The 11,462-nt window shown below is 36.9% G+C and overlaps 1 protein-coding gene across 2 annotated transcripts; it reads left to right on the plus strand.

Moving 5' to 3' along the window:
• Window positions 1–155: 155 nt before the first annotated feature.
• On the plus strand, window positions 156–11,163 carry LOC114475351 (solute carrier family 22 member 5-like). 2 transcript variants are annotated; one of them, XM_028466062.1, is made up of 12 exons: window positions 159–305; window positions 474–952; window positions 2,107–2,289; window positions 2,426–2,529; window positions 3,269–3,423; window positions 3,514–3,685; window positions 3,815–3,941; window positions 8,497–8,591; window positions 8,700–8,914; window positions 10,005–10,187; window positions 10,284–10,419; window positions 10,570–11,163. In XM_028466062.1, the coding sequence occupies exons 2-12, from the start codon at window positions 746–748 to the stop codon at window positions 10,625–10,627; spliced, it is 1,635 nt and encodes a 544-aa protein (XP_028321863.1). In that variant the 5' UTR covers window positions 159–305; window positions 474–745; the 3' UTR covers window positions 10,628–11,163. The 2 variants fall into 2 exon arrangements, with proteins under 2 accessions (XP_028321864.1, XP_028321863.1); XM_028466063.1 differs by lacking the exon at window positions 10,005–10,187 and having other exon boundaries at window positions 156–305.
• The last annotated feature ends 299 nt before the right edge of the window (window positions 11,164–11,462 follow it).

An 11,462-nucleotide genomic window follows, 5' to 3' on the forward strand; every position in this document is an offset into this window, starting at 1 on the left:
AACTTTTGGTCATTACCACTTTAGAATTCAGTAAAATAAAAGAATGGTTTGACAAAAACAAGTTTAATGCAATTCACCATTCTGAAAGCTTGTGGAACGAACCTGTTGATCAGCTCTTGTGCCTCTGCCTTTAATGGCCGGATGGCAGCAGTTCAAATAAATAATGAAGAGGGTGTAAGAAAGTTCCTGATAATGTTCAGTTTCTTGCTCCTGCAGTAGAACAAGAAGAGTTCTGTAAGAGAATATAACTTGGTAACTTGTTGAGACAGTGGATTTCTGTTTGCCTGCCAGAGATGTGTGTGAAGGTACGGTGTAACTTGTTTTTAAGATGAAACATTCATTGTGTTTGCTTTTTAAGCCCTGTGTGGATTATCCTCTTGTCGCTATGCTTTGTTCAGTTCTTGCTTTTGGTTACCTGGTGGTTACCTTATGTTTTGATCTTTGTTTTTTTGTTTGTCTTTCTGTGCTTTCAGGTATTCCTGCTTGTGTCAGTGTGCCATGAATGATCAGTCTCCCTCCTGTTTTGCACTGAGCTAAAAAGTGAGGGAGGCACAATAGGAATTAAGGTGTTTGGACACAGAATGTTTGCTGCTCTTCCTGTCTCAGTTTTTAGGAACAAGTTTTATTCTCTTCAAACAAACTTTATTTTGTACTTTGTAACCTTGAGTTCAATCAATAATTGACTGGTATCACGAACGTTACCCGTGCCTCGTTTTTCTGTGTCCTCACCTCACCTCCTCGTGACATGAAGGAGTTTGAAGAAACCACAGCTTTTTTGGGACAGTGGGGTTCTTACCAGAAGATAGTTTTTTTCTTAATGTGCTGCACAGCTATACCAAACGGATTAGCCTTATTTTCCCTGGTTTTCCTGAATGACATCCCAAAACACCACTGCCTAATCCCTGAGGTTAACCTGACCAAAGAATGGCATGCTGCCGTCATTCCAATAGAGGTAACTGTGTTCCTTTAAAGCAGTTAATTCCCAATATTGTATTTTGTGCATGCTAATTTTAACACATCTGGAATTTCTCAATTATGTAGAAGAAAAACTTTGTTTTTTTTTGCAAGCACTCTATAAACGTTGAGCTTTTGCTTGTATTTAACTATTCACTTATAACTTGATGCATGAGAAATTAATGAAATTTGATAATAATGTTGATCAAGATCAGAGGTTTTAAAAAAAAAAACTTCCTGGTTAAAAAGGATATGTTTTTATTCAATAAGCTCATAGCATTATGGAATAATGTGCATTCTTTGTTGCATGCTTATTGAAAGTTTGCCTAGTTTTGCCTTTTCACAGGTCGAAAGATTATGTGCAACCTATTTAAAACACACAATAGATTTTAGAAGTCTTTGTTGCATCTGCCATTATTGTGAAACCAATTTAGGTGTGTTCAAGAGTCACATCTAGAAAATACAATGCAAAAACAAGTGTCGTGTGAAACATGTTTGTTGAATTTGGAATCTTGTCTTAGAAATTACAAATGGCCTCTAACCTCATTGCGTAAATAACGTGTTTAAAAAAAAAAAAAAATATCAACACACCATACTTTATTATTTTAACATATGCAAGCTGATTATCTTCAAAATCATCGAGTCAAGTATCGTTCATCATCAAGAGTGTTTTTGGTCTTTTACGTGAGTTTCCATTGTATTGTATTGTATTGGTTTATTTGAAAGGGGACAGTGCATATAACCTATGAACAAACATGGTTAAAAAAAAGCCAGAATTAGCCAGGAGGCATTGAGCAAACATAAAACTATTACATAGAAAAATATACAGGAAGAAGTAGTTTAGCAAGAAAAACCGGTGCCAAGAACTTAAGTACAAACTGCTAGAAATCTCAGTTAAATACATATTTTGGGCTTTCCCACGCACATTTTAAAGTGACTGAGGATTTCTTACTTGACCATCCCACAGAGTCTCTAGGTCTGTATTACCAAAGAAAAGACTGTGCTGCATATTGACAATGACAGTACAAATTTGACAAGTAAACATAATTTCAAGCAAAAATATGTTTTTAAGACAAGTAAGAATATTAAAGAGATTGATAATACAAAAAGGTTGAATTGTAAATAAAAAAAATCTGATTTTTGTCCTGCAAGGTTTTGAATGGGAAACAGGAGCTGAGCAGGTGTAGCAGATACAGGCTGGACGTGGTCCTGAATCTCTCTGCTCAAGGTTTGAATCCTGGAGTTGATGTCAACCTAACAGATCTGGATCAGGAGAGCTGTGTGGATGGGTGGAACTACAGTAAAGAAATCTATCAGTCTACCTTGGTCTCTGAGGTGAGTGCGTCCATGCTTGTGATCGTGTCTCTACAAATGGATTTGTTGGAATTTGTTCTAAAATCTTGTGGTTTTCCAAACTTAGCATTTTAATAAAAATTGTATTTGTTTGCTAACTTCTACATGAACACTCAAGTTTAACATGGTGTGCAAAGACCAATGGAAGCAGCCGTTCACATTCTCCGTTTTCTTTATTGGGGTTTTATTTGGATCCTTCATATCAGGACTGCTTTCTGACAGGTACACTTTGACAACTCTTTCCTTTGCATTTTTGATTTTTTAATGATAAGACTTTCTGATCAATCAGAATTACCTCACCATCAAATAATATTGACAGATAAGTATAGTTACCAAATGTTCAGAATTAAAAACGATAAACCAAGCCGAAAGCAACAATAGCTGTGTTTTCATTACAGAGTAAGAATAAAATAAGTGATATTTCTATCTGCCGACAAAGTATAATTGCGCTTTGAACGTGTTTCCATTAAGCGTTGTTTTAACTCCAGTGAAATCTCATCCCGTGAGACTATGCTGCAGGAAGATGGACACTCAAACACTCCTTACAATGCTTTGCATTCCTTTGTTGTTTCATGTCTAATGTGGCAGTGATAATTTTAAAGTATAATGCTAAAAAACGTTTTAGCAACATTTTTGTGTTTTCAAAATTCAGGTGTTTCCATTACCAGTTTTTGTTGCGCTATTTACATTTCACGCATTTCCAAGGGTAATGGAAACCAAGCTAATGTTGTCGTAGCAAAAACCATGGATGGATGTGCAGAAAATTTAACAATATTAATTGTTCAGACCATGAAAATAAACAGCTTTCAATCCGTTTTACTTTATTACAGCAGATGTTTATGGCAGAGCTTCCTTAGTGCCTTCTTTTCTTTTACATTATCTGTTGAATTTTTAATAAAGTATTATTGTTCTTTTGTTTTCTTGTCAGCTTTTTTTTAATAATTTCATTTCTACTCTTCAGATTCGGACGAAAGCCGGTTCTCTTTGCAACAATGGCAATTCATAATATTTTCACATTTGCTACAATTTTGTCACCTTCTTGGACAGTGCTTTGTATACTCATTTTTATAGCAAGTTCAGGAAATATTGCCCGTTATTTTGCTGGTTTTGTTCTAGGTAAATGCAAACATTATAAGTACACCTTGTTTTAAGATAAATAGCCAAAGTTTTATTCTGTCTGGGTTTTTTTTCCTTACTGTTCTACAGGTTGTGAGATCCTGAATGGCAAAGTCCGAGTTCTGTATTCTTCTCTGGGTATTTCTTTTGGATACTCCATTGGCTACATGCTGCTGCCTCTCTTTGCTTATTTTCTGAGGGACTGGAAATCTCTTCAAGTGGGATTAGCGCTACCTGTTCTATTTTACATACCCATGTGGTGGTAGGTAGTACTCACCTTACAATACAAATATAAATTGAAGTCAGGAGAAACAATTTCAGAATATGAATGTGTTGTGCATAATGTTTCTTCTTCTTCTTTCTCTCACTGGATTTCACCCTGATGAGGAAGGATGATCACAGAGTCTCCTCGCTGGCTGCTCTCTCAGGGTAGAGTTGAGGAGGCTGAAGCCATATTGAAAAATGCAGCGAGGAAGAACAAAGTTCATGCTCCAAATGTAATGTTTGGTGATGACGAGGCGAGTTAACTGTAACTGAAATATTATAGAAAAGATGGCTTGGAAGAAGGGATAAAATACTAAATCCATCTATGATGACTCATCATACATGTTTCATGGATTGATGAAGATGTTCTACCTTATGCAGAACAAACATACTAAGCAGGAAACATGAAATAATTGTCGCCTTTAATGACTAAGCACAAAACTACGAGGTACATAATTTAGCTATTTAACTATTTTTAATTTAGTTCGGCAGTCTTCAGAAAAACAAACAGAACAAAAGACACTCAATTGTCTTCAGATGTGGACATTCCCAAGATGGTCGCATCTACAGACGGTAGAGACGCTGCTCCTCAGTTGCCGTCAGAGAAAGACATTTTACTACAAAATAACAACAAAGAAATGACCAAACTACGAGAAGAGATTTGCCGCCTTTCTAACAAGCTAAAAAAGAAAGATGAACTACTCGCCAAGTATACTGACACGGTCGTACAACAGTCAATAGCACCGTCTTCCTTCCTCCATAGTACTCTATGTAACAACAACACAGTTCCATGGGAAAATCCGGGTTCAAGACTGTCCTGTTCAACACCGTGCCAGCCATTGTGGGTTGAGGTTGTCGTCCGTGGATTTACGTGTAATTTACATGGAGTGCAAATGCTAAAATCACCCCAAAAATCAAACTTAACCATAATTCATTCGAAAACCCTTTCTCTTGAAATTTGTAATCCCAAAAATAATATAGAAAAACCCATCTTACTGGCTATAGTTTATCGTCCTCCTGGCCAATATTCAGAGTTTCTCTCTGAATTCTCTGACTTTCTCACTGATCTGGTGCTGAGCGCTGACAAAGTTGTCATAGTATGTGACTTTAACATTCATGTTGATGATGAAAACAACAGCCTAAATACATGATTTACCTCAGTATTAGATTCAATTGGCTTTACACAAAATGTAAACAAACCAATTTATTATTTTAATCATGCCCTGGACTTTGTTCTAACATATGGTTTAGATATTGATCACATGACAATCTATTTTCAAAATCCAATTCTTTCAGATCACTTTTCATCCTTTGAATTTATATCAGCCTGCTTCAACTTTGAGAGAAGAGTACATTATAGTAAATCCCTATCTGAAAAAGCTGTAGCCAGATTTAAAGATTTAGTTCCATCTCTGCTTACCTCTGATCCATATGATATCTCAACAGAAAGTAGCTATTAATGTCTTACGACCAGTGTTGGGAACGTTACTTTAAAAAAGTAATTACTTATAGTTACTCACTACTTGTTCAAAAAAGTAACTGCGTTAGTAACTGAATTACTCTATAATAAAAGTAACTCATTACCAAGGAAAGTAACTATTTGCGTTACTGTTAAAAAAAAAAAAAGTTGCTCTATGTCAAATAATTCACATTTTTTAGATGCGTGTGTCGTGAGGTGCTTCATTAAATTTGAGTTGCTTACAACGGATGTCGACAAAGTCTTCTCTCCTGGTTATAATGTACACTTCACATGTACGTTCTTGCCTTTGACCACAATTAATTTAAAGTAGTGTTTGTATCTTCACCTTAAAAATGCCAACTTTTCATCAGATTTCTCCATGCTCACCATCTCTGCTGCTTCATCCAATCTGCTCTGTGTGTGTGTGTGTGTGTGTTGCGTGTGCTGGCATGTCACCTTAGCCAATCATAATCGCTCACCTTGTTTTTAACCCGCCTCCTCTTGCTGGCACGTGTAAAAACACTGGCTCTGATTGGCTACCATGAAACAGGACCCCGCTAAGCCAATCATAGTCGCTCACCTTGTTTTTAACCCACCTCCTCACAACAGCTGAGTAAGAAGCCAGGGATGCTTTCTAATCACAGTTTATTCAATCAATGCATGTAATAACGCACCGCATTAAACGTTCAGTAACGATAACGGCATTGTAACGGCGTAAAAAGTAATTAGTTAGATTACCCCGTAACTGAAAAACAAACGCCGTTATTTTAAACGCTGTTATTCCAAACACTGCTTACGACAGAGACAATAGATGATCTTGTCAACAGTGAAATGTTGTCACTGCACACAACTCTGAATGCTGTTGCTTCGCTTAAAAAGAAGACGATATGTCATAAAAAGGCTGCTCCCTGGTATAATTCTGAATTGCGTCTTTTAAAACAGGCATCACAAAAATTCAACACTGTAGCCAGGCTCACCAAAAGCCACAGCTCTGTTGAACCCTCTATTCCTGTCAACCTGAGCTGTGATGACTTCATCAACTTCTTTACTAATAAAACTCTAACAATTAGAAATAAAGCTAATGCCCCTCCTGCAGGAGTGCTCAACAATGTCTTTGACAAAGCAGCTCCTGAAATATACCCAACATGTAACTTTTTTTTGCACAGTTTCACTCCAATTGGTCTATCTGAACTGACCTCATTAGTTAGTGCTTCTAAACCAACAACCTGTCTTTTAGGTCCAATCCCAACTCCACTATTTAAATATGTTTTTCCACTAATTAGCACTAATATTATGAAGTGGATTAACACATCTCTAGTAACAGGTTATGTGCCACTGGCCTTTAAAACCGCTGTAATCAAACCTCTCCTTAAAAAACCTACCGTTGATCTAGCTGACTTGTCCAATTATAGGCCAATATCCAATCTCCCTTTTGTTTCCAAAATTCTTGAAAAAATCATCGCAGGTCAACTATGTGATCACCTACATAGGAACAATTTAAATGAGACTTTTCAGTCTGGCTTTAGAGCCCATCACAGCACAGAGGCTGCCTTAGTAAAAGTATAACCTCTTCGCCTCAGAGACAGGGTTGATCTCAGTTCTGGTACTCTGAGATATCCGTGCAGCCTTCGATACAGTGGATCATCATTTATTGCTTCAGAGACTAAAAAGCGTTTTTTAGATTAAAGAAACGGCACTAAGTTGGTTTAAATCCTACCTATCAGACAGAACCCACTTTGTTCATGTTAATATTCTCTCCTCAGCGCACGCCAGAGTTAATCATGGAGTTCCACAAGGTTCAGTTTTGGGACCGATTGTTGCTCTTCTTTCTTATACTTACTAATGATATATGTCTTAAAAAACTTTTTAAACTGGTTTATGTTGGGGATTTGTTTTATTTCATCCTGTCAGTTCATAATTTACCTCCTGCTATTGTTATACTCATCCTTTTCAGTGTTGTTCTAGCATATTGTGTCTTTGTATCTAAAAATGTACTTTTCCTCTTAGATTACAATCCCCTTCTCTCTCTAAAAATCTTTTCTGCAACCATTTTGGAAGTGCACCTTTACTTACTTTATAAATCATTTGGCTAGTTTAAGGACAATAAGGATAACCAAAAGGTTGAACCACTTTGCGTGCTTACAAAGTTTAGTATAGATATCTTCTTCCCTCAGCAAACCATCAGACTGACTGAAACAGGAACTAGTCTGTTTACAAAGACCCAACAATGGAGGCTAATTAGGGAATGATGCACACCTGAGTGCAAAAACAAGGTTGTGCTTCATTCACTAATTAGAGCCTAGTTTTTCAAAAGGTTTTTTAATCTGGATAATAATTTTTGCTATCTCTGATCACATTATCCATTTTACTTTTGAGCTGGTATTTTTTTTTTTGTGATAGATATACATCAATTAGTGACAGAATTAAATATACTATTTGTGGTCATTATTGACAGCTGTTTTAGGAATCATTTTAGGAAGCCAACTCATTTTACTTTGCTGTAGGCCTGTACTGGTAGGCTGAATACGTTATAGCCTACCTAATCACTGTGGCCTGGCAAATGAACAAATGAAATGAAAACCCTATGAATAAATAGGATATCTTGTAGGCTATACTACATGATCTAAATATGGTATTATTTGATACACTTTTAAAGTTTCATTTCATTTTGTGCCTGAAATCAACACTGAATCCACCCTTCTGTTTATTCAGTTTAATCCAGATTTTTTTAATCAAAGTGATCCCAATTCTACTAAAAAGTTCTGAAAAACCCAAACTAAAAGTTTGATCCGGATATAAACCAAGATTGGATTCTGTGATGTAATCCCATTAGGTAATCCATTTTTTCTTTTGAAAAACCTTTTTTCAAGATTTGGTCCAATCCAAAATCTGAGTTGATTACTTTTGAAAATCTAGGCTCAGGGAGGTGTTTTACCAAACTTAGACAAGGAATTTAGCCAGGCTAGTCCCGGTGTCTTGGGTTACTTCATTTGGTATGTTACTAGAACAGCCGTTTAACTACAAAGAAACTACATACGATGCCATGGAGATATATTCTGTGCTGGCTGTCTGACTGTGACACCTGTGTCTTTAAAAAAAAAAAAAAAAGAAAAGTATTGTATTGTATTGTCATTTTTAAGTTACTGTAATGCCCTTTTATATTGCACCTTGGGACTTATAATAATAACAAATGGTTGGATCCCAGACAGGATCTTGGGTCATTTCTTTGTGGGATTTATATTTTTGAGGGGGTTGGTTTGTTAACACAATTTGATTATTTCTTATACTAGTATTTCTAATATCATTGAAATATATCAAACACACGGATTACAGTTTTTCATCTCCTGCAGGAGGTAAAGATACAAGCCAAGGAGCAATACAACATATTTGACTTGATAAAAACAAGAAATATTAGGAACACAACTTTCCTTCTGTTCTTGTTGTGGTGAGTATCAACAATTTCCCATTTAATGAAACTCAAAAAAACAAATAATTCCTATTTCATCCATGATTTATGCATGAATATGATGTGAATACATACATTTCTGTGCAGGACTTCTATATGTACTGGATACACGGGCCTTTCCATTACCACGTCTCAACTCCACACTAATCCATATCTTAGCTGTTTCCTGTCAGCATTGGCAGAGGTGCCAGCATACATTTCCAGCTGGCTGGCCCTGCAGTACATTTCACGGCGATTGGCTATTGTTTGTATTTTGGCCGTTGCAGGATCATCTCTGTATCTCATCCAGCTGGTTCCTGAAGGTAAGCTAAAATCTAATAGACGCATGTTTGCACCCAGGGTTTATCCATGTCAATTATTATTCTCCTCAATAGAAAAAAGCAAAAAATTGCACAAGGTTGCTTCATAAAACAGTGTCATGTCCAGAGTTGAAGAATTTCATGATTTTAATTCATTTAATGAAAAAAAATCATATACAAAATTTCATTAACTTGCCCTTTGTTGTTTGCCCTGTTGTAACTTATGCAAATCAAAGTATGTGTGACTATCTCTATTGACAAAATTGTAATTAAATTTATTGTTTAACAAAGTTATTTTCAAGCCTATTCAAGTATTTTGATGTTTCCACTAAAGGTAGGAGAATCCATTGTGTGAAAATGTATCGCAATATTAAAGGGATCCTCCACTGTTTTTACAAATTTGGCCGAAAAATGTTGAAATGTACTGGTCCATAAATGCGCCAAAAAAATAGTTCAAGTTTTTCCTGTAATGGCAAGGCACAACCACAGTTTAACAGCCCAAAAGTTGAGTGTTCATAAGTGGGAAAAAAGAAGTCCAAGTATTGGGAGGTGTGTCTGGGCAACCAGGGAAGAGGGGCGGCTGCACAAAAGAGCCTCCTACCAGCCCGACCAGAGCAGTGGAGGTTCAGTTGGTTTGTGTCCCAGGTACAATCTTCACACTTAGCGCCCAGACAAGGCTTCTAGCTCCACCATCAACCTGGCCTGAATGAAAAACACGTCCAATTTAATATCTGGTGTGTGCACACATTATCAAAACCATTCAGAAATACCAGTGCTCAATAACACAAGCTGCATTACAATTTACAGTATTTCAATTTCAGTAATCCAATATTGTAGAATATAATCAGTTCATAACAGTCATTAAAAATAAGTTACAATGCTAATGTTTCATTCAGCAGATCATACTCAGAGAAACTGGGCATAGAAGACGCTGTTAACCACACCAAACAATCAACAGGTCATGGTAGCGGCTAGGCTAAGCTAACCAATTCAATTGAATAACATTAGCGCAAAAGTTCATTCACAGCTTTCTGCTCAGAAAAGGCACTTATAATATTCATGACAGCACAATTTATTTGTATATGATTGTCAGGTTTTTCTGGTGTAACCATTGCCCTGGAAATGCTGGGTAAATATGCAGTAACCACTGGCTTGGCCCTGGTGTTTGCCTACACAGCAGAGATCTATCCAACAGCCCTCAGGAACACTGGCACAGGAGTATGTGCCACTGTGTCACGGATAGGAAGCATTTTGTCTCCCTTCTTGTTAACTTTCTGTAAGTATATTAACAAAAGTTGTTCTCTATATTTTATTTTGTGCATCTAGTATTTTAATGCCTCACCTATGCTGTTGTTTTTTCTGACTTGTGCAGGTGTTTACTATAAATTCATGCCTCAGCTGGTTCTAGGGACTCTGGCTTTTGTTTCACTTTTTACTACTTTCCTCATGCCAGAGACTTTTAAAAAGCCTCTGCCTCAAACTGTTGAAGAGATGTCAAAGAGAGAACAGTAAGATGTTTTTTTCTCATTTGCATGATATATTTGCATGTATTGATAATTATTTCATTTTTGCGGGGATTCTATTTTGAATTTGAAAAACAATCTTACAAAATCTGTGCATATCATGCCAAATAATGGTTTTTTCTTTTTTCTTAACAGTTTTAAGTGTCCTTTCTTCACTCAAAAAGAAGTTGTACCTAACGAAAGTCGGCTCTGATTATTGACATTCATCCGTCCATCCATGCACCCATTCGTTCGTTCGTTGTCTAGCGACAGAGTCGCGAGACAACACTAAAGTCGACTAGTTGACTAAACGGCAAGTCTGTTCAACCCCTAATTGGAGTTACCCTTTGTTGACCAAGACTTCTTTTTGATATAAGAAGAAACATCCGCCGAGAAGCCGCAGGGGTTGGAGCAGCAGCAACAACACAGTGTCACTAACAGCAGCCACACGGAGGCTGCTGCACGCACATGAACACATGCACTACAGAGTTCTAGTGTAACAATTACAAATCAAACATAATGTAAATCAAGCAGCAGAAATTACCTTTCAAGCAGAAAAGTCACCAATTCCTTCTTCTACTCCTCCAGACCATACACTGTAAAATGACGGTGCTCTAGCTCAGGGAAAGGGGCAGGGCCTGTGAGCAACAGCTGTCAGACAGCTCATCAAACACAATCCTGGCTCTGATTGGTTCTTTTTGCTTGGTCGCGGTGCATTCTGTCAATCTGCCAAAGGCAGCAGGAGCAGCAGGGGAGTACTCAATGAGTCTGTTTTTTTTTTTTTTCACACCAACTACTAGTTTGATGTAAAGCTGTCCTTACATAGTGACAATAAAAGTCACTTTTATTAGAGTTGCAGACTGCACCCTTAAGAGTGAACTGAAGTGAAACTATTTGAGTTTTTTTTTGGCACAAAGGTATGTGAGTTTTTGAGGTACGTGGAGGGGTTTGGACCAACCCTCCAAATTGCACAACTCTCCCTAGCATTATTTAGCGTGAAGCACCACTTTTACCAATGAAAAAAAAAGAAATGAATAACTATAAAAATC

This window comes from Gouania willdenowi, chromosome 14, assembly GCF_900634775.1.
Source record: "Gouania willdenowi chromosome 14, fGouWil2.1, whole genome shotgun sequence".
NCBI lineage: Eukaryota > Metazoa > Chordata > Actinopteri > Blenniiformes > Gobiesocidae > Gouania > Gouania willdenowi.

Coding starts and splice junctions, on each gene's coding strand:
- LOC114475351 (XM_028466062.1), top strand. CDS start 746: ATGAAGGAGTTTGAAGAAACCACAGCTTTTTTGGGACAGTGGGGTTCT. Junction 3,424..3,513: donor TTTTGCTGGTTTTGTTCTAG/GTAAATGCAAAC, acceptor ACTGTTCTACAG/GTTGTGAGATCCTGAATGGC. Junction 3,942..8,496: donor TAATGTTTGGTGATGACGAG/GCGAGTTAACTG, acceptor CATCTCCTGCAG/GAGGTAAAGATACAAGCCAA.